At 37.0% G+C, this 22,741-nt stretch overlaps 3 protein-coding genes across 6 annotated transcripts in view; 2 read left to right on the forward strand and 1 right to left on the reverse strand.

Annotated features, from left to right (window-relative positions):
• zc3h7bb (zinc finger CCCH-type containing 7Bb) overlaps positions 1 to 12,204 on the forward strand; it is a 497,977-nt gene extending 485,773 nt beyond the window's left edge. For all 3 annotated transcript variants that reach the window (XM_073866848.1, XM_073866847.1, XM_073866849.1), the window contains exons 8-22: positions 217 to 259; positions 373 to 617; positions 955 to 1,237; positions 2,636 to 2,694; positions 2,789 to 2,888; positions 3,982 to 4,143; positions 4,273 to 4,478; positions 4,566 to 4,660; positions 4,768 to 4,955; positions 5,134 to 5,210; positions 5,379 to 5,632; positions 5,737 to 5,842; positions 8,745 to 8,853; positions 8,994 to 9,127; positions 9,267 to 12,204. In XM_073866848.1, the coding sequence (XP_073722949.1) occupies positions 217 to 259; positions 373 to 617; positions 955 to 1,237; positions 2,636 to 2,694; positions 2,789 to 2,888; positions 3,982 to 4,143; positions 4,273 to 4,478; positions 4,566 to 4,660; positions 4,768 to 4,955; positions 5,134 to 5,210; positions 5,379 to 5,632; positions 5,737 to 5,842; positions 8,745 to 8,853; positions 8,994 to 9,127; positions 9,267 to 9,305 (2,100 nt within the window). In that variant the 3' untranslated portion in view covers positions 9,306 to 12,204. The remainder of the gene's footprint in view (positions 1 to 216; positions 260 to 372; positions 618 to 954; positions 1,238 to 2,635; positions 2,695 to 2,788; positions 2,889 to 3,981; positions 4,144 to 4,272; positions 4,479 to 4,565; positions 4,661 to 4,767; positions 4,956 to 5,133; positions 5,211 to 5,378; positions 5,633 to 5,736; positions 5,843 to 8,744; positions 8,854 to 8,993; positions 9,128 to 9,266) is intronic.
• A 574-nt stretch (positions 12,205 to 12,778) lies between these two features.
• Positions 12,779 to 17,510, forward strand: tefa (TEF transcription factor, PAR bZIP family member a). Of its 2 annotated transcripts, none has more exons than XM_073866852.1 (5): positions 12,779 to 12,963; positions 15,352 to 15,714; positions 15,875 to 16,083; positions 16,269 to 16,480; positions 16,650 to 17,510. In XM_073866852.1, exons 1-5 carry the CDS (start codon positions 12,888 to 12,890, stop codon positions 16,669 to 16,671), a joined length of 882 nt encoding a protein of 293 aa, XP_073722953.1. In that variant the 5' UTR covers positions 12,779 to 12,887; the 3' UTR covers positions 16,672 to 17,510. The 2 variants fall into 2 exon arrangements, with proteins under 2 accessions (XP_073722953.1, XP_055033050.2); XM_055177075.2 differs by lacking the exon at positions 12,779 to 12,963 and adding an exon at positions 14,339 to 14,713.
• A 3,621-nt stretch (positions 17,511 to 21,131) lies between these two features.
• On the reverse strand, positions 21,132 to 22,424 carry phf5a (PHD finger protein 5A). Its single transcript, XM_055175679.2, has 4 exons — positions 22,287 to 22,424; positions 21,876 to 21,899; positions 21,485 to 21,651; positions 21,132 to 21,321 (listed from the first exon to the last, which is right to left on the reverse strand). The coding sequence occupies exons 1-4, from the start codon at positions 22,336 to 22,338 to the stop codon at positions 21,232 to 21,234; spliced, it is 333 nt and encodes a 110-aa protein (XP_055031654.1). The 5' UTR covers positions 22,339 to 22,424; the 3' UTR covers positions 21,132 to 21,231.
• Between the last annotated feature and the right edge of the window lie 317 nt (positions 22,425 to 22,741).

Here is a 22,741-nt window from a genome sequence, read left to right on the forward strand (position 1 = left end):
CGCAAACGCACTGCATACAGAGTATTTGTGAAACAGGAGTTAGATAAAAAAATGCATTCGATTAATTGATAACAAATTAACGTCATCGACAAAATTCTTAACAATCAATTATCGATCGTCGATTAATTATGCCCATCCCTAGTCCCTAAATTGTTTAGTTATTTTTTTGTGTATGCTATAAATTCACTTTGCAAACATTCCTATTTCTTTCTTCAGACCTCATCAAATGGTCTTGAATCTTTGACTGATATTGGATCAGGTATGGACTGTTCAAAATGTTGACATGTACAGTATATGTTGATTAAAGATATTAGTATATTGCACATATTCATCAAGGGAAATTAAATAGACAGTTGTCTGTTTATCTTGTAGACCTTTCTAGTGCCCAATGTATCCCTGCTCCTCTGGCCACACCAATCCCGGTCAGTGATGATGCACAGATGCCCCCTCTGAGTCCTATTTTGCCCCAAGACATGCCTGAGAGCCCAAGCCAGGAGCCATCAGGCCGTGTACCATACTCTGTGCCTGTATCTGAGCACATGGATGAATGTGGGATGAATGAGGAATGTCTGGATAACTTACTGGAAAGTATTCCCAAAGGAGCTGAGGTCAGCGTGGTAAGTGAAATTGAGAATTTAGGTTTCATAGACAAGACATAGCTAAATCCTGGACTATGCCTTAGTTAAATTAAGACGTTTAAGCATTTTTTTTATAAACATGCCTTAGAAAAATATGTTACTGGTGTGTATCTTGAGACATACTCATGGCACTGGGACATCTGTATGTGCAAGTTATTTTCAGTTAAGACAGCTCAAACATGTGTTTTAACCTTAAGTCTTTTCTATAAAACATGTAGCTGTGTGATAACCTTTGAGCTAGGCTAATCTGAAACAATGGCTTGGTTCCTTAAAGTTTTTAATTTATTTACGTCAGCATCACTTGTTTCTCAATCAGAACCCAGTTCAAGGAGCCATTCCCACTAACCTCCCGAACACAGCTGTGGGTTTGAGGCCTTCATACTCTCCTGGTCTCCCAGCCTCATCCTCATCTCCCTATTTCAACAGTCCTCTTACCCCACTAGAATCCTTTTCAGTGTTGAGCGAAGCCTCTTCCCAGACAATGGAATCCCTTGGAACTTTTGGCTCTGGGGCTGGAGCGGAAGACACTGCTGGAAAGGCCGGGTCTGGATCTCTAATCACAGGCGGATTAGATTCCCTTTCTGAGTACACACTTCCTGGTAAGTTAGGGGCCGATCACACAGAACACGTTTATGGCCGTGGTGACATTTTAAACTATAGCCTGAAAAGGTTAAAACACGAATTCTTGGTCTATTCCATGTACAAACACTTGACTGACTTTCCCATTTTAAAGATACTCCGTGCTTTAATATTTGCACATTGAAGACACATCACCCTCGAGCAACAACATGAATTATTGAAAATATCTTCATATGATATATCAGGCCACTTCTTAATTTCATCCTCACACTGGATTTTACATGACAGGTGTAATAAATATTTAAATCATGTTTTATGCGTGCTCCCACTACACTGTTTTCTACCGGCTGGCTACTGAAACGGACGTGTCACACAAAGAAGGGAAATACGTCACATCACTTACTTCCGCATTCGAAAATAAGGAGGATAGACTCCGAATGTTGCGTATGCAGGTTTTATTTAAGTTAACTGGGCATTACATTCACAAGTCATAAGCATATTACAACAAATTACGATTAACAAAGAATAATAGTCAACTTTATAATTGTTAATATTCTGAAATAAAACAGTACTGATGACATATTGCAGCCTTAGTGGATAACGTTAGCAACACATAATAAACCATGAGCAGCCCTTTAATGGTAAATTGTATTTTCTTAATGCAGATTCATCCGTTATTGTGTAATTAGAGAGGCTATTAAACGAGATGGCAGTACATAGTGCATATTTATGCATAAAATGTTTGGGTGAAGTGTTTTTGGCTGTATGATTATGCTGGTTAATTAAATAAAATGCTATAAATGCATTTACTAATAACTTTAATTAATAAAATGCATATATTAATCCGTTCAGGGATTAATAATAATTGAAAGTGATCTCTTGTTTTTGTGTATTTATAAATCTAACAGGCACAAGATGTATACACATCACACAGTTAATTGTACAGTATAAACATTATAAGCTTACATACTACACAGTGTGAAGCCTTTTAAAGCTTTAAAGTTTTATGAGGTAGTGTAAACCATGTCAACCATGTCGACAAGGCACAAACCAGCAGCTGACCATACTAATCTTCTGATATTATTGAATTTTATTTGTCCAAAAAAAAAAAAAACATTCATGATAGAATTTCATAAAAATACCACTATGCACATATTTAATACTGTGTTAATTTGATATTTTTTTTATAAGTGAATCAATAAAAATAGAATGTTTTAAGATCATTTGAATGCTTCTAGTAATGTGCCGTGTTGGTCTTAAATTTTACTCATAATGATCTTAAAAGGTCTTGAAAAGATATTTAATTTAACTATCTGAAACCAGCAAAATATTGTTTTTTTTTGTAGATTTGTTAATAACCAGACACAGCAAGTATAAATTTGTCTTTATCTTATTCATTTTCTCTTATACAATTTTAGGTGGGCGATTCTCTCACAGTTTTATCCCTGGTTTGCGTAATCTTAATACCACCAATTCAGTGAGTCTTATTTGTTTCCTAGATCTTTTGCTCATTAACTATTTTGTGTATTTAGCTGTCAGCTAATCAGAAAAATGTTTTTTACTCCCAATAGAATGGCCCAACAGGTACCAACCTCTCTCTGCTGTCACGAAACCCTCTGGCTGCTACACACGAGTTTAGACAGGCCTGCAATGCCTGCTACAGTCGCATAGGTATTGCACCTTGAAACTCTATTAAAGGAATAGTCTACTCATTTTCAATATTAAAATATGTTATTACCTTAACTAAGAATTGTTGATACATCCCTCTATCATCTGTGTGCGTGCACGTAAGCGCTGGAGCGCGCTGCGACGCTTCGATAGCATTTAGCTTAGCCCCATTCATTCAATGGTACCATTTAGAGATAAAGTTAGAAGTGACCAAACACATCAACGTTTTTCCTATTTAAGACGAGTAGTTATACGAGCAAGTTTGGTGGTACAAAATAAAACGTAGCGCTTTTCTAAGCGGATTTAAAAGAGGAACTATATTTTATGGCGTAATAGCACTTTTGGGAGTACTTCGACTCGGTGCAGTAACACCCTCCCTCTCCCATTATGAGAGTGAGAGGGGGAGCAGACTTTTCAGGCGGGTCGAAGTACTCCCAAAAGTGCTATTACGCCATAAAATATAGTTCTTCTTTTAAATCCGCTTAGAAAAGCGCTACGTTTTATTTTGTACCACCAAACTTGCTCGTATAACTACTCGTCTTAAATAGGAAAAACGTTGATGTGTTTGGTCACTTCTAACTTTATCTCTAAATGGTACAATTGACTGAATGGGGCCAAGCCAGGGGTGGGCAACTCCTGGTCCTGAGGGCCACAGCCCTGCAGAGTTTAGCTCCAACCCCAATCAAACACAGCTGAAAAATCTAATTGAAGTCTTCAGGACTGTTTGGAAATGACATTCAGGTGTGTTCGATTAAGGTTGATGCCAAACTCTGCAGGACTGTGGCCCTCGATGCCCACCCCTGGGCTAAGCTAAATGATATCGAAGTGTCGCAGCGCGCTCCAGCGCCCACGTGCACGCACCAAGACGATAGAAGTATGTATCAACTCTTCTTAGTTAAGGTAATAACATATTTTAATATTGAAAATGAGTAGACTATTCCTTTAAGAAAGCCTATTAATATGAAACATTTCACATGAAAAACCTTCTATAAGAAACATGGGCAACTATTGTTGTGTTTTGTTTGTTATATATATATATATATATATATATATATATATATATATGAATCAAGTAAGTGAACGTTTTCTGCTTCAGGTCCCAGGGTAATGGACTACCGGTATCAGCCTGATGCAGCTCATCGCTGTAAAAGAGACGTGCTTCTCTGTCGCCTCAAATCATCAGAAGACCCAAGTTGGAAAAGGGTGCGACCTCGCCCCGCACGTAACAACTTCCTTGGGGCTTTTGTACTCTGCAAAGGTATGGCTGTGTACTAAGGATTGAGCAAAGAAATTGGTTTCCAATTTGGGAACTCAGTACTAAATGTGTGTGTCTGATATATCTATCTGTAACTCCCCGATTCCCTTTCTGTTCACTCAATCTCTGCAGAGGTGCAAGAGCGTCAGGAGTGTCAGTATGGTGAGAACTGCACTTTTGCATATTGCCAGGAGGAGATAGATGTATGGACCCAAGAGAGGAAGGGAGCTCTAAGCCGCGAACTTCTGTTCGACCCACTGGGCACCAATGAACGACGGGCCCTCAGTGTCACCCGTCTGCTTCAGCTCCACATGGGCATGTTTATGTTCCTCTGTGAGGTAACGCACACTTACTGTATCATATTTAATGCCTGTCTCATTTTTCCATTTATGTCGTCTTAATGGTCTTTCTTTCTTTCCTGTGAGGAATGTTTTGACAGTAAGCCTCGTATCATTAGCAAGCGAAGCAAAGAGAATCTCGCCGTGTGTTCCAACCTTACTGCACGACATCCTTTTGACGATAACAAGTGAGATCCATGGCTGCACTAAGAATTGAATGACTAATTTGATGCACTTAGCTCTTAATGTACACTGCATTATTTCATTTCTCTCTTGTTATGATACAACCTAACAAGTGCCTGGTGCACGTGGTTCGCTCGGCAAACGTGCGCTACAGTAAAATACGCCCTCTTCATCCGCTATGCCAGTTCGACGTGTGCCGACATGAGGTGCGATATGGCTGTCAGCGGGAGGATAGTTGCTCCTTTGCACACTCGGTCATAGAGCTTAAATGTTGGGTGCTTCAGCAGGACACAGGTACACATAAACTTTAACTTATTTCTGTATATAGTGACTTGTTCAATGTTTTGACTGATGTGGCTATTTCATTTTTATACAAAAGCATTTATGTGGGTGCCTTGTTTTTAAAAAAAGTCCACAAGTTTTAGTTGCACTATACTGTCAGAAATGTGTCCCTATCTATGTCTTGGGTCAGGTATTACCCATGAGGAGATGGTGCAGGAGTCTAAGAGACACTGGCACAGATTGGAACAGAATGCACAAAGACAAAAGGTGAGGTTATGAAGACCAATGTCCAGACTCCATCACTGTGTCTGTGCCGTATCCACAAACGTACAGTTGACCAGATCTAGCCTTTCTTTTTGTTTTTGTGTGTTGAAATGTTTATTTTTTTCGCTGTTAAACAAAACTCCCAAAACAATGTTTTTTTTTCATATTCAGCCTTTACCCCACCAACACACCAGTGGCAGCAACAGTGCAGTTAGCGGTAGTGCTGTTGTCTCTGGAAGTGTGGTCAGTGGTGGAGGAGATAGCGTTGGAGGTGGTGGCACAGGAGGGGGTGGACTGGTAGGATGTGGTCGAGGGCGTGGCCTAAATTTGAAGATGAAGTTTGTGTGCGGACAGTGTTGGAGGGAGGGCCAGGTCAACGAACCAGACAAATCATTGAAGTACTGCACTGCCAAAGCCAAACACAGGTTGGTTTCCTTTCTATATACAAGTTATAGTTATAATGTAACTGCTTTTAGTAGGCAATTTGATTTATGAATTTCACGTAAAGGTGTTTTTTGTGGATTTGCAGCTGGACGAAAGAGCGCAGGGTGTTGCTAGTGAAATCATTTGAGAAGAAAAAGTGGGTGGTAGTCCGACCGCTGCCTTTTTCCCGTACCTACCCTCAACAATATGACGTAAGTTGTCAGTAGTCAACAGTTAACAGTTCAGTTGCCTTATACAAAAACAACTTGCCACAAAAATGTGCAATATCAAAGTTGAATATTCCAAAGTGCCATAAAAATCATATGCTTCATATTCCCATAAAAATGACTTTCAAAGAAATTTGTGTATTTATTTAAAGGGGTCATGACATGTTTATTTTTATTATTTACTATTTATTATGTTCTAAAAGTTGTACTTATTTTATTTATTTTTTGCACAATTTATGACCTTTTCCACCCTGTTTTTCATCAAACGGTCTGATTTGTGTGTTTCCCCTTTAAGAGCGTTCGGCCTCGCCCACTTCTATGATTGATGGCAAACATGCTGCCGCTACGACGCAGTTTCATTACAAATACAGCTTCTTTTTAAGCACATTGTTTTTTTCATGTCGCAGACAGCCAAACAATCTTTATCGCAGACCTGGAGCAAACAGGTCATATGAAAATGAATATTTGAAGAGTTTGGTTCCAAAACGCAATAAATCCATTTTGACAAATTTTGGTAAAAAGGTGTTTTCTATACCAAGAAAGTGACAAGATGAAAACAACTATTTTCTGTTACAAACTTTCACATAGCATCTTTAGGTTATAAAAACATAAAAAATTCAAATCCATAAGTTGATTTTCAAAGATTTATTATAAAAACGGATCATTTTTTCCACAAAATGCAATAAATCCATGACAAGTTTTTATTCAAAATGCTATAAATCTATTGAATCAATAGCCTATATAAATGTGCATTCATCTTTGCCATGTTATATTCATTTAGTTGACTAGTTGTACACACTAATTAAAAATATAAACATTAATGTCATTAATCAAAACACTTACTTTGTCATATTAAAGCTCACGTAACACATGCTGTTTCTGCATTTCTGATATTAATCTGGAGTACCTATGGAGTAGTATGACATCCTTTATATCTCTGAAGAGTATTTAGTTTAATCAGATTTATAAAAGAAAGATTAGCTTTAACGAATCTTTCCGATAACGTACGAAAAAATGAAGGAGGAGGAGTTATAACACGGGAGGAGCGAGTAGGAGTCATACAACACTATACAACACTGTTTTAACTTATGATTCACTACATGTTCATGTGATTTATATAATATACACGCGCCTATTTCCAACATAAGACAGAAGTCTTACTTACCACGTGTAACTCGTCATGACCCGGTTCTGAAAATCCACCGCATCAAACCCACACGCAAAACTCCGCTGCTAATCCGGATAATAAACTATATCCGTTGTTTCCATAAGGCTGGATGTCTTCTCCTTACATCCAAAAACACACTTCTTCTTGTGCCATTGTTGACTTTTGAAATTAAACAAAGCTGAGTGGCGTGATAAGCTGTTAGCAAGCTCTAGCGTCTCCCGCTGACTGACGGCTGGGCGGGGTTTTCCGGGGGAAGTTTTCCGGCGGAAGCCCATATAAAGAAGTGATACGTATCGAAAACCCCTGAAACGTCAGTTAGAACCGTAATCGAAAAAAATTAGCAGAAACTTGTACGAACCCTGGCGAAGTGCATTCGGCACAGAAATACTCTGAAACACGCCCAACTGCATTTTTGACACTTTGCCTACGTTTAGCATGAGGAAACAACTCTATAACTGTGTTAATAAGTCAGAATGCTTGAAATACCATTAAACCCCCCCTTTAAGATCACTGTCATTGCGGTAACTTGACGTCCTCGCTTAACGTCTTTCACAGAGATCAGCTGTAAAATGTTTTTGGTCCTGCTCGATTTTCGTTGACTTTGAGTAAAATTATGGAAAGTTTTTCATAAGATCCTCTGGGGTCAATGTGTTAGCATGAGAAGCTTGCTGTCGGGAGAACAAGCACCCGTCTCCCGAGTGCCTCTCGGGGAAAATATTAGATGCTGATGGCTTACGTTTCTTTCCCATCACAGAAAACCATCACAGGTTTAGCGATGCAATTAAAGTATTATTTTGTTTTGTTTGTTGATCACGAAGTACAAAGTAGATGAGGAAAACTAGGACTCCGTGGACTCAGCGCGTCCGCCATTGTTTGTTTACATTGCGTGACTGGTGGGCTGTAATATCAGAAATGGATTTATTGCGTTCTGTAAAAAAGGAGCAGTGGCGTTTATCGCATTTTGGGAAAAAAGGGAGAAAAGATGACAGAATAACACGGCGGATATTGGATTTTGCGTAAAATTAAGAATTTACTTTTAACTACTGACCTGATATAATACTGATTTTGGCAGTAACTCATTTTTTTCAAAAATGGAGTTTATCGCGTTTTGGAAACAAACTCTTCATTTATATGTACGTGATGTCACTAATTACATAAATGCTTTCGTTATTAAAAAGGAGGGTGTTTTAAACCATTACACTTGCAGGATGTATTAATGATACCAAAATGTATTATTTGTCAATAGATCAAGGCAAAATTGATTCCTAATGTCATGACCCCTTTAAATATGTGAACCTTAAAGGGGACATATCTTGAAAATGTTTCCATGTTTAAGTTCTATAATTGGGTCCCCAGTGCTTCTATCAATCTAGAAAATGTGATGAAGATCAACCCTGTAATTTAGTTTTGGTAAACCATTGTCTGTAAGCATGTGAAAAAATACGTAGTTGAATTTTGGTTCCCCTTGTGATGTCAGAAGGGGATAATACCGCCTCTTAATCAGCACTCTCCAACAACGGCACTGCCATTTGGTGCAGAAAATTTTTGCCCACACCTACAAAGTGGCAATTTTAACATGATATAATAAATTATCTATAGAACTAGAACTTCAAATACATACTCTGGGGACCCTATAAAGATTTATTTAACATCATAAAAAAGTCTCATACTGTTTAATGCATATTTTCTGTATTATTGCATCTGTTTTTGTGCTTGCAGATGTGCGTTCATGTTATGAAACAAAAGAAGTGCCACTATATTGGGAACTGCTCTTTTGCACACAGTTTGGAGGAGAGGGATGTGTGGACATATATGAAAAACAACAGTTTGAGAATCTGTATTTTTTAAACTATATTATTCATTACCGCAATTTGTATGCCATTGTTCTGTTTTGAATTCCATGCAGTGTTAAGACCTCAGTGGTCCCAAACATTTTTAAATTGAAAATGTATCTCTGCGTTCACCTAGTGAGAGACATGCAGCAGATGTACGAGATGTGGCTATCATTGACCAACCAGAATCGCCGTGCAGATGGCACCCTCATGACTCCTCCCCCAGAAGAAAAACAGATCGCTATGCCAACTGATTATTCTGAGACAATGGTGGGTGGCTGGCTGGTACAGTGATTTTTTGTTGTTGATTTTTTTTTTATTGTTGGGTAGAGTCCTGAAAATGAAAAGCTAGCAAGGTTTCCTAAATTTCTTTATAACCGCAACATCATATCAGCTGTTTTGCTGACAGGTTGGGAGGCGCATGTCTGGAGGAGGAGGAGATCTGTGACCTGGGTCAAATGTGCAGTTGCCCGTGATGTGGTTGTCTGGATGAAACTTCCTGATCTGATGTCAGTTTAAAGGCTCAACTTTATCAGTGCCACTCTGGGAAGTACCAGGTTCTGCTGCCCTGAAGGGCAGAGGGCTTGACCTTAGGACTAACACCGTGATTGTTGACACACACATACACATACTCACACAACACACGCTTTATTACTCATTTAACAAAATCTGCACACTCACTGACATGACACTCGGCACAGACTCATGGGTGTCATGTATGTGGACGTGCACACTGGTACTATTGCGTCAAAGTTGGCAGATTTGAAGTTTTATGACTTGAACCATCTACTCAATCCTTAATGTACCCTTAGTGCTTTTAAAAATTTGCAGAGGAAGAATTGATTCCCCCACTGTCGAATTTAAGCAGCAGTCAGATTTGTGATGTGGTGCTTAACTCTGTTCCTGCCATATTGGTAGAGGAGTTTGAATGTATAGCCGACAGTGGCCATTTACAAAAAAGAGATTTTCTTAGATGTAGAATGTGTTTGATACATGAGGCAATCAATTAGGTATAACTTTAATACCTGCCCCATGGAAGGCCTGATCCTTCAGTGTAAATGCTTGCATACACCAGTCACAGATCATGCATTGAGAAGTCTTCATTTCTTCATTAATTTCGGTTTGCACACTAAGTGACAATGGAGCAGTGTTTTAAAAAATGGGGAACGGACATTACTCGAGGGCTATTTGCAAAAAGTAACTGTGGAAATTGTCTGCAGCACCGTTCCGGTGTGATCTGACCATTTGTTGTCTCGTTTGAGCTCATAGGTTGGTCCATAATCATAGGAGACTCATGGGAACGCCGCAGTTCAGTATGGGGGAATTCAAAAGTTCCTCCATGTAATATTTATTGGTCAAATTAGGAGCATGATTTGAGACAAATTAGCAAGAAAATGGGCAAAAAACGTACTTGCCCGTGCCTTTGCGTAGTTATATCAGTCCCAAAATATATTGTCAAGACATGCTGTGCTACCCTTAGTAAGCCTTGTCCTTACTATAAGTGGACATGATATATATATATAAATAATTACACACACACACATACACATAAATATCTACTATATTGGCATTCTACTAATGATTATTGATAACTTAGCAGTTAAGCTTAAATAACTATAACCTTACATTGTATTGATTACATAGAACTTCCTGTTATTATTGAGCTATGCTATATGAAATGTATTGCTGATTAGATGGTTAGTGATTTTTTTTCTTATGTGTCACTCCAGAAATGTCAGTTTTGTGAGATCAAGAATTTGCTATCCCAAAATGCTTTAGAGAAGTATTTGATGTGACACATAGACAGAAAGTAGTTTAATTTGAATATAAAAAGAGCAGATTTTTGGGAATCAGTGGTACCAGATAAAAATGGATTGTAACCGGATTGGGACGTTCTGGAGTGACCTAGTTGTACGCTTTACTGAGGGATCATATTATTACTAGTGCTATTATTATGATGACAGTAATGATAATGATTGCCATTCTATCCTTCTGTATGCTATTGATATATGTATATGTTAATTGCTATGTATAACATTTTAAATATATGTACTATCATGTATGAATATAATACTTAACACAACAGTGAATTGTCTATGTATGCTTAGTGAACTGTCCAGAATAGAGGAGTTGGATTCCCATACAGAAATCTGATATATTGAAATATATAATAATGTTAATGTATGACAATACATCAGATGTCCGTACGGGCTATGTTGTGTCACATGCTTAAGATTCTAGGGTAGATAAGTGAATATAGCAGGAGATGTAAGATGTAGTGTGGGAGAAAGTCATGCTTTTGTGATGTGTTAATGGTTTGTTGTTGAGTTCCTGTCCTTTTGTAGAAGAATAGGACTTTCGCTTTAGTGGTATAGGGTTTACAGAATAGTTGTAACAAAGTGACATCATTGAAAACTAGAAGATACCCCTACCACTACTTTCTTATATTAAGTATATACGCAGTGACAGAGCACAAAGCATACATGGATGTTTATGTTTGTCTGCATAGCGCCTTATACAATTTATATACGATGTTTATATACAATTATGAATACCTTAACAAATAATCCTACTCTTTCAGTATGATGATATACTGTATATCTATATATCTATCTATATATATACACACACACTGTTAGACAATTTAAGAACATAGATTCAAGGGAATGAAAGTGTATTGTAAATTCTCCCTGATTGTTTTTGTGAAGGTTTAGACTGATGTAATGGGTTTTGCACACAACTTGTATTTCGTGAGGAAGACGGTTAGATTGAGTTGTTGGCCTTCTCTCTAGGCTACAATAAAGGTGGGGTGCATAACCGCTGAGAGAAAGAAGAAACCAAGAAGCTCAGTTGACAGTCTCTATTGCTTAAACATGAGATGTGGTTTGCAATCAGTCATATTCATATCAAAGGGTTAGTACCGTTGGCCATTGACTGTCTATGGGCAGGAGTAATGGTCATCTACTCGATATTCTTATTCTCTGAGTTTGTATAATGATAGGGGCTACCCGGAGTAAAATAATTGACCGTTTTTAAATGACCTTCACACTTTCTGGATGGAGTAAAAACATGAATTCATCCATATTCAGACTGAAAAAGGCAATGCAGGATTTAACAAACATTGGTCAGTGTATGCTGAGGTGGGTTTATTTCTGACTTGCTTTACCGGATAACCAGTAAAATTCAGGGTTTTCAAGGAAAGAAATAGAAAAACACCTGTTTTTGTACTGTATTTTTTACATTTGTTTTGTTTTTGCTTTTCCTCCCTGGTTGGAAGTGAAATATGATTACCGTGGACCAAATCTCATGAGTGTGTTTAACAATAAATAGACTGTTTTAGAAAATAAGTGTGGTTTAATTGACTTTGAATTGCGTTTGACTGTTTTACTTGCTGCTTAGATTCATATGCAACTACATGGGTACATATGCAATTGTAAGAAGTTGATTGCTGCTGAGATAATCGTACAAAGATCGTCATGACCTTTGCACGAACAACCTTTCACCGAGTTATAATGGACGAGTCGTAATTTGTTGAACATACTCTTTGGATTATTGTTGTAAATGTTTAAGTTAAAACTGTGATTTGAGTATGAACCCATTGATGTTTAAGCAGCATACGTTATTTCGTGATATTGGCTTGTTTATTATTTATTAAAATGAAGAAAAAGTTCCAACTACTTTCATGATATCAATATGTTTCGGTCTGTCGTAGATTACCTGTTTGTATCCCTATTGGCTAGCGGACTGAGTGACAGTTGGATCGACCAATTAAATATCGCCCCTCATTAAATATTAAACAAAACGCAAACCTAAATGACATTCAATGGTCAAAATGTTCGAGCCCTCTGAAAGTAAATAAATATGGGGTGGGACTAGTTAAGTAACTTTTGTGGTTACAAAGCGTGTGACTATAAGCCAAAGTTTAAGGATTCTTGGGCGGGAGGTCAGGCTGAAAGTCCATAACAGTTTGCTTTGGTGAAGCCCGTAAAGTTGTCTCCTGCAACCGCTTTTATACCGATATTTGTTTAAAATGTGCTCAGAAATTCCGGAAATATTTAAATCCCTGCTTGAGCACCCATTCTCTGTTCCTTCTTTTGAAGACAACGGTAAGAATTTATATATTATACAAATATACATTAAGATACTCGTGTGATTGTCTTACAGTAGATATTGCAATACATCGTTTGTTGTTTTTATCCCATCTGTTGTTTTCTGAAGACTGATGAGGTTAAGGGACGACAAACGCATGTTTTGACTATCCTATTTGCTATCTTGTTGGAATGTGGTTTGATTGAAGGGTGCTGCTGTCTCACGTGTCTTTCACGTTTAGAGTATAGTGTTAAAATGAAAAGAGTCTCAAATGTGCGTTTTACACGCACAACAAGCATTTTAGATATTGTTCACATTGTTTGAATAATGTTATTTACTAACAATAGTCCATCGTGCTTTTGAGTTTTAGATAGATGGGCGAAGAAGTCCCGCGTGTTTGTAGAGGGAATATCAAGCAAATAGCAAAATGGCCAATTAATGAATTTATGAGAAACGTAAAATCTAAACTATTCACAAAATAAAGTGACACAGAGATCCCTGTACAACTAACATGTTAATATATAATATAGCTGTATTCTATACATGTATATGAGAACAACAACATTAAACACAATACGTGTATAATACCCAACACGTAGTGCCATTGGATCTTTGTTGTCCTTTATGTAGGTGTTTGGGATTAGACATTTATTTTAATTTGTTTGTGCAACACACGAATTACCTAATTTTCGACTGCTGCATCTTACTGCATATCCGTTGTAAACTCAGGGGTAAGGCAACTTTCTCTGGTTCACGATTGGTCCGTACGCTCCCTGAGGCACGTGTGAGGCCATGTGCCAACCGGTGCCAACAGACAATAGACAACCCAAACAATGTTGTGGTAGTAAATAAATAAATTAAAATTGGCTTGCAGGTACAAACTGTGTCAAGGCTTCTTGTCTAGTAGTGACACATTTTAAAGAATCTACATTTATGAATGAAATATTTTGCTAATATTACAATGTTATTAATCAAAAATTAATTAACAGTCTTGAGAAACTCCAAATAAAATATGATGCAAAGAAAAAACAAAATTATCTACAACCACCTATTTTTTTTATCAACCAGTCCTGAATTGATATCCAGAAGAGTTTGGAGAAATTACACAAGAGAAAGATATCTGTGTCTTCAGAATGGCTTTCACAAAATGAACAGGGGATAATTTCTATATTAAATTTCTGATTTAAGACTTTATAAGAAGGATAAATCTCATTAAAAAAATTCGCATACATTAGTAAAAAGGCACATAGCTCTTTTAACCGACCAATGAGACGTAGCTCTCGCAAGCGAACGTCACTTCACTCAGAGCCATAGAAGGACTTCACTTTGCGTGTAATAAATTATTCACGAGCGATGAACCCTACTAACCTATCCACACACAGATAGGGCGTGGTGTATGTGAATATTAGAACACTGTTTTGTAGTTGGTTGGTTAGCTAAAGATCGTAGCAGGCTAAGCACAACAGTAGCGCGGTCTGAAAATAGACATAACTTGATCAACAAGGACATTTTAATGGTCAAGTTTAATTGAAAATTGTATCGAAGTTTCGTTTTGAAGAAACGAAATCCCTTTCGTTATTAAGGTTTGTGCCTTGAAGGTTTACTACTCTAGTGTTACGCGCTGCGAGGAAGGGTCGGCGATAGTAATGGCCACGGAACCTGTTTCGGTCACGATGGACACTGTTTCTGGTATTCCGACTGTTATTCCAGTGGTCTTAAAGAAAATCATGGAAATCCCGCCACCGAATCTTCTCGAAGGCGAGGACGGTGAGTGTCGTTGTGCGCAGCCTGCGCCGGTGGTGGGAGCTGCACTGCAAAATGGTTGACGAATGCACCCTAAATGTTAGCATTTAACAAATGCATCCTATATAAAACTTCGTCCAAATTAACTTTTTTTATCCTATAATAAAGTTCAGCAAATGGATACAGGGCATGTTTTAGCGATATATCTACATAATATTACTGAAACGTGAAATGTATTGTTTAACGTGGGACGGGACGTTTAATGTGAATGTATGTAAAGTTACATCGAGGTTTCGCTTTCAGTAATCAGCAGCACACTGAAATTATATCACTCTTTCATTTTTACACTATGAATTTATCTATTGTTATCGTGATTTCCTCAAATAAATGATTTTATTGCCCTTTTCCAAAAATATTTATAGCCCCGCCCACTTAATATTTTCAATAAAATGTTCTAAAGCTTGGCATAACCAGAAAGGTGCATTTCCGTTATAAAAAAATAACCAAAGAAATACTTTGATTTAGAGTAGTTTTTAAATCCAAGTCAAACTTCCCTTAAAAGTTTGTTGAGTCCCCTTACTGGGCCCTGCCCCTGTTTTGAAAAAACACAGTTATATGGTTAGATTAAAAAAACAATATTTGTTGGTGTGTTTACATTGCAGAAAATGACAAGGAGAAACTCTTGGAAGATGTTGTGGACTCTGGAGGGGTCAGTGGTATGGGTCCGACGGCCGCCCTAACTCCTGCTATCTGGGATAAGACCATTCCCTATGATGGTGGAACCTTCCACCTGGAATACATGGATCTAGAGGAGTTTCTCATGGAGAACGGAATTCCTGCCACAGGTGATGAGATTCAGGAAAATATTCTTGTGAAGGATAACTCGCAGATGACAACTGAAAATCCATCTACAACATCTGGAGACCAGACCTCCCCAATCTCACTCTTGCCGATCATGGATCTAGATCATTGTGAGGAGGAAGTGGTCACAATCACCGCATCCAGCTCCACCGACATCAATCCAGGTTAGCAGAGAGAGAAAAGAACATTGTGTAATTTTTCACAAAAATCAATTACATGGTCAAGTTATTTATCAGAAAAAATACTTTAGTTTACATAAACTTATACTAAACAGATACTAGATTTAGATTTTGATTGTTAATATCTCCTTTTTTCGCACTTAAGACAAGGAGCGTGTGACGCCAGATCCCATTAATCCAGATGAAATTGAAGTAGAGGTGAACTTCCAACCAGATCCCACAGACCTCGTACTGTCAAGTGTACCTGGAGGGGAACTGTTTGACCCACGAAGACATCGCTTTTCTGAGGACGATCTAAAACCACAGCCTATGATCAAGAAAGCCAAGAAGGTGTTTGTGCCTGAGGAACAGAAGGTAAATACATTTATGAATAAAACGAACAAATTTACAAAATACTACTATATTCAGTAGAAACATTCTTCTAATAATGTTTCATTTCTTTTTATTTAACATTACGAAGACATTAAAAAAGTGTAATTGGCATTAATAAAAAAAATGAAAAGGTAAAAAATTTATTTCAACATCACTCACTGTCCCAGGACGAGAAATACTGGCAGAGGAGAAAGAAGAACAATGTTGCGGCCAAACGTTCGCGGGACGCTAGGCGGCTCAAGGAGAATCAGATCACGGTTCGAGCTGCATTTCTCGAGCGAGAGAACACCGCTCTGAGGCAGGAAGTGGCAGAGCTGCGCAAGGACTTTGGTCGATGCAAGAACATCGTGTCTCGTTATGAAGCCAAATACGGACCACTGTAAGAAACAGCTGTGTGCACAAGCCTACATCAGCGCACAAACAGTTTTCAAATACAAAACTCCAATAATATAAAACTAGCTCCTAGTCAATGTGGTACAGAATTTCTGAAATGTGCATTGGTACATACTCTTATGTTGAATAACCAAACATTTCTTTTCTTTTTCAAGTGAGCCAACTGAAGATCTCTAAACAATTGTTGATTTATTTGCATTGTTGTAAGGCAATAAATTAATAATGGTGTGGAGTATGGAGGGCTGAATAGTCAGGGTTATCAGAAGACGATGATGAAGAGGAAATGACAGGAGATACGCAATTGAATGATTCGGTTGGTAGAGCCGAGTGACATTCATAAGCTTATACAGTTGAATCCTGTCAACCAATGTAACCACTTGTCGTAAGTTTGCATTCAGTGAAACAGCATATCCAATATATCTTATGAAGCTTTTAAGTGCTTTTTGTAATTGAAATGTTTTTTTACCTTCTATGTTTCTGGTTTACTGTATGGTTAATAATATGTTTTTAAAGGTTTGTATAGAGAATGTCTAGCACTGACTACCGCATACTTCCTTTTACATCACTATGGGATTTTTCTCTACAATATTACAAAATATTAATTCTAAGAATTCATTTAGAATGGTTGGTACAATGTATCACACAGTGGTACATTTTTGACCTAAACAGTTTTAGGCGTTTAACAGTTAAAATATTTTTCAAATATAAGGTGAATGGATCATGTTATGTTTATCAGTACTGATAGGTATCGTGTTATGTGCTTACACACAGTCACGTTTTGTCTTACTGTGCTAGAATTGACTGCAAAAAATTTGTATTGATGATATGTAACTTGTATATCTGCAAAACCACACTGAGTCTTTTAATAGTAGATTGATAGCAGTACAACACCTAGAGATTTATTCTTTTCAATTTTTGTTTACTTGAGATTATATGCCTAAAATGTACATATTGTGTTTACTACTCCATGGTTTCAAAAGGTCAATATGTGTACATAAATAACACTCTTTATGTGATTGTTCTTATTTTCTTTGCTTAAAATTAAGAAACAAAGCTAAACGAATTAATATGCAGAGTCTTTTTCATATGCATCACATCATGTATATTTTTTAAACTTTAGATATTTAACAAAAACAAGTTAAATGCACAGTGTGAACTAAAATATCTCTGTAAAGACCTTAAAGAATCTTTGGCACCTGTTTTCAATGAGAGATGCTATGTTAAATATTAAGAACCAAATCTAAATTTATTCGCCTTTTAAAATGGAATCTGATATGTAATGTAATTCTGACCAAAACTGACTCGGATTTAAAAGCAAAGGGTGCAAAAAGTTTCTTGCAGCAAGTAAATCACTTCAATCGGCTGTCTTAATGTTTTGGGCGGTTTTCCGGACAGGGATTAGACTAGTCCTAGACTAAAATCAATGTAAGAGCTTTTCCTAATTTTGCCTCAAAATGCACTCAAGTAATGTTTTTAGTAAGGCATGTTTGTTAAAACTAGTTATATTTCCTATTTAAACAGACCTAATCCTGGTTTAAGATAATCCCTGTCCAGGAAACCACTCCTTTATGTTTTATTGCACTTTAGGTATGTCGCTCTCCTTGGGCTTTTTACTAAAAGGTGGAAAATGTAAGAGATGACCGTAAATACAAAATACAGTTTGATGGGGCTTCCTGGCAATGTGTTTCCTCTGTTTAAATAAGAGTTTTTTATCTTAAAGGTGGGAAATCTAAAGAGAAAAAATAAATACAAAATACAGTTTAATGGTTGTTAAGTGGGGCTTCCTGGCATTGTGTTTCCTCTGTAAAAAGCTTGGCTGCATTCATTATTTTCAACTTTACCAGCGTTGTTGGAATAACTAATATTTGTTAGATTTGAATGTTTTTTTAAGTCATTGTTCTTTTGTAAGAAAGGATGATCTTTTTGACTTGTGTTGCCTTAATGCCTTGCCTTTTTTATGTTGTAAATATTAAAGAACTCAAAAACGAAGCTGTTTACGGTGAATTTGGCGTACAATCACAATCTTTTGATGCCTAAGAGAAGAATTTTGCATGACAGAATCTCAAGTTTATAATGGGAGAGAAATGTTGTGTAACACAGACCGTTGCCAAAAAAGTTGCATAAGGTGAAGATAGAGGAGCTAAAAAAAGGAAAGTGTCATATGCAGATCATGCATTGACGCAACTAAATTCCAATCTGAAAATAAGAGTATCAGTCATGGTGTTTTTTGCCAGATTTCCTTACAGCTATTAATAATTATCATTTAAACTGTTTAGCATTACATAATATTATAAAACATTCAGATCATCATACTTTAAGGGGAAATTGTGTTTCAAGCACTGTCTAGAATACTTTGTGCCTTAAAGGGATAGTTTACAGAAAAATAAATAATCTGTCTTCACCTTCAAGTTGTTTCAAACCTGTATACATTTCTTTGTTCTGCTTAATACAAAGGAAGATGTGTTGAAGAATGTTTGTAGCCAGGCAGATCTGAGGCACCATAACTTCCATAGTACGAAAGAATAATACTGTTAAAGTGAATGGTGCCCCAGTTTTGTTTGGTTATTGGCGTTTTTCAACATATCTTTGTGTTCCGAATAAATGTGTGCAGTTTTGGAACAGCTTGAGGATGAGGAAACGATGGCAATCTTTTCTGCGAACTATCCCTTTAACCCTCCTATTATGTTTGGGAACAAATTGACCCCAAAGCTACTTGGACATCTCTGAAAAATATGCTAATTGTACTTTTAAACCTACTTTTTGACTTGAAGTTACTTTTAGGTTTTTGGATAAAAGTGTCTGCCAAGTACATAAATGTACATACACAGTACACACAGCTCCTGTAAAACTGATCTAATAATTGTTTTTTTATACTATGAATACATAAAAACGGTTCTCAAATAAAATAAATGTTACATACAATTACTACTTTTGTTTTTTACTAAATATACACAAAATTTATGTGCTACAAAAAATACGTTTTCATAGAAATAAATCTATTGAGCCATTTATGTATATACAGTGAGGAAAATAAGTATTTAAACACCCTGCTATTTTGCAAGTTATCCCACATAGAAATCATGGAGGGGTCTGACATTGTCATCGTAGGTGCATGTCCACTGTGAAAGACATAATTTGAAAAAATAAAAATCCAGAAATCACAATATATGATTTTTTTAACTATTTATTTGTATGATACATCTGCAAATAAGTATTTGAACACCTGTCTATCAGCTAAAATTCTGACCCTCAAAGACTTGTTAGTCTGAATTTAAAATGTCCACCTCCACTCCATTTATTATCCTAAATAGATGCACCAGTTTGAGGTCGTTAGCTGCATAAAGACACCTGTCCACCCCATACAATCAGTAAGAATCCAACTACTAACATGGCCAAGACCAAAGAGCTGTCCATAAACACTAGAGACAAAATTGTACACCTCTACAAGGCTGGAAAGAGCTACAGGGAAATTTCCAAGCAGCTTGTTGAAAAAGGTCCACTATTGGAGCAATCATTAGAAAATGGAAGAAGCTAAACATGACTGTTAATCTCCCTCGGACTGGGGCTCCATGCAAGATCTCATCTCGAGGGGTCTCAATGATCCTAAGAAAGGTGAGAAATCAGCCCAGTACTACACATGAGAAGCTGGTCAATGACCTGAAATGAGCTGGGACCACTGTTTCCAAGGTTACTGTTGGTAATACACTAAGACGTCATGGTTTGAAATCATGCATGGCACGGAAGGTTCCCCTGCTTAAACCAGCACATGTCCAGGACCGTCTTAAGTTTGCCAATGACCATTTGGTTAATCCAAGTCATGTGGTCAAATGAGACCAAAATAGAACTTTTTGGTCATAATTCCACTAAACGTGTTTGGAGGAAGAAGAATGATGAGTACCATTCCAAGAACAACATCCCTACTGTGAAGCATGCAACCTCCTTCCCTCAGTTAGAGCATTGAAGATGGGTCAAGGCTGGGTCTTCCAATATTACTTTGACCTGAAGCATACAGCCAGTATAACCAAGGAGTGGCTCTGTAAGAAGCATATCAAGGTTCTGGCGTGGCCTTGCTAGCCTCCAGACCTAAACCAAATAGAGAATCTTTGGAGGGAGCTCAAACTCCGTGTTTCTTAGCAACAGGTCAGAATCCCTCCTGCAGTGCATGCAAACCTGGTAAAAACTACAGGAAATGTTTGACCTCTATAATTGCAAACAAAAGCTACTGTACCAAATATTAATATTGACTTTCTCAGGTGTTCAAATACTTATTTGCAGCTGTATCATACAAATAAATGATAAAAAATCATACATTGTGATTTCTGGATTAGATTATGTCTCTCATAGTGGACATGCACCTACGATGACAATTTCAGACCCCTCCATGATTTCTAAGTGGGAGAACTTGCAAAATAGCAGAGTGTTCAAATACTTATTTTCCTCACTGTATAAGTTATTTAGCAGATATTAAACTATTTGGGGTCAATTTGACTCCAAACATTAAAAGTGTTGCTAAAATTTGAACATAACAGGAGGGTTAACTTTCAAGCCATTCTGAAATGCATCATCTGAATATATTTCCACTGATAAACACACCCTCAATGTTTTATCACGATGTACATTTTCCTAACACTTCAAATCAACTCAACATTTTTTAAAAACGTTTTATTGGTCAAGTCTTATAACAAAACACTTGCATGGAAAATTACTGCAATATACAACTGAGCGGGCTTGGTGTCTTCACCTCTTCTTGAAGCCATATTTTTTCCTTTCATAGAAAAGGTCAGTCTTTGAGCTACCAAGGTTCACGATCTTAGGACAGCCATCTCTCTGTGCCAAACAGAAAGGACAAACAAATGGTTATAATGCAAAATGTTTGTTTACAAAAATACATGTACACTTTTCGTTACACTTATGAGATGGACTCTCGTAAAATTGATCAGAGGAGATTTCAGCATTAATATTAAAACAAAAGTGTGGCAAATTAACTCACGTCTTTCTCCTGGATTGTGCACTCTTTACAGTAGTAGGCATCAGAAACTCCAGGTCCTCCACATGTGACACAGCGGCCCTGATATGACCCATAGTTGCATTCATCACATATGCGAACAAGTGTGCAAGGTCTTACATAGGAGTCACAGATGACGCATTTACCATCACCTTTAACAGAAAAAGCACAAACATTTGCTGAGACACAATAATGGAAAGATTGGAGAGCTTATCGAAGCACACAATTTTCTTTAACCAAATAGTTGTGAAACTTTTTAAAGTAAAATGCTTAGACATACTGAAAAAAAAATCAACCATGAGTGTATTTGAAGAAATATTGTCAATAAGTAACACTATAAAAAGCACCAATATAACCCCAAAACGTCCAAACTTACATTTTTCACACAGTCGTCCAATGGCTGTAAGAAAGAAAGAGATAAAATCAGACTGAAAGCACTTTACTCAACTCAAAAAAGCTTCAAGGTACACATTTAGTACAACTAATTTAACGTTACAGAATACAAGCACGTTAGCATCTGTTCTCACTGGTCGCTACACTGCTTCAATATTTTTTTATTTATTTTTTAAATAAATAGTTGGTTTTAGACGTTAACCAATAAAGACTTATATAGATCGTAGAACTAACGTTAATATTTAAAGTAACTTTCCTTTCACCCTGCACATGATACTCAATTACAACCACCACTCTGGCTGCCTTGTTTAGCTATTTGCTAACTATTTATTTATCTTAAGCTATTAAACTTAAAACTGACACCGACCTATACATAGTAAATTAAAAGACTTACCAACACCGGCCTGTTTTCTGCAAAAAATCAAATCTGGATGATGTTTTGCCATTATTCAACAACGAACCACCTAGCTGGCCAAACACTAGCGTAGCCGCGACGCAACAGTAACCTCTGAACTCTTCTTATTCTTCTTCTGTATTCGATTAGAAGATATTATAATAGGGACACCTACTGGACATAGTATAACATGACCGTTAGCGAAGACTTTAGACTTTGAGTTCATAATATTGTTAGATAGTCGGTAAAAAATCATAAAAATTAAAATGCAAGTAAGCAAATAAATAAATAAAGAAAGAAAGAATAAAAAACAGGTAAAATAAAATATTGCAGGAAATGTTTGTCTTTTAAGAGGAGGTCCTAAAAGCAAAATATAATCAACTGGAAAATAGATGACCATAGAGTTTACTAGATATTTTAAACAATAAGGTTATTTAAGACTTTAAGAATCATTT

The sequence above is a fragment of the Misgurnus anguillicaudatus genome, chromosome 4, assembly GCF_027580225.2.
Source record: "Misgurnus anguillicaudatus chromosome 4, ASM2758022v2, whole genome shotgun sequence".
Classification (NCBI taxonomy): Eukaryota; Metazoa; Chordata; class Actinopteri; order Cypriniformes; family Cobitidae; genus Misgurnus; species Misgurnus anguillicaudatus.

Bases quoted from the DNA above. Each gene is read 5' to 3' on its own strand.
- tefa (XM_055177075.2), top strand. From the start codon at position 14,593: ATGGCCACGGAACCTGTTTCGGTCACGATGGACACTGTTTCTGGTATT. The intron at 14,714-15,351 runs GTGAGTGTCGTT...TTTACATTGCAG, and splicing joins TCTTCTCGAAGGCGAGGACG to AAAATGACAAGGAGAAACTC. The intron at 16,084-16,268 runs GTAAATACATTT...TCACTGTCCCAG, and splicing joins TTGTGCCTGAGGAACAGAAG to GACGAGAAATACTGGCAGAG.
- phf5a (XM_055175679.2), bottom strand. From the start codon at position 22,338: ATGGCAAAACATCATCCAGATTTGATTTTTTGCAGAAAACAGGCCGGT. The intron at 21,652-21,875 runs GTAAGTTTGGAC...TTTCTGTTAAAG, and splicing joins TGGACGACTGTGTGAAAAAT to GTGATGGTAAATGCGTCATC. The intron at 21,322-21,484 runs GTGAGTTAATTT...TGTTTGGCACAG, and splicing joins GCACAATCCAGGAGAAAGAC to AGAGATGGCTGTCCTAAGAT.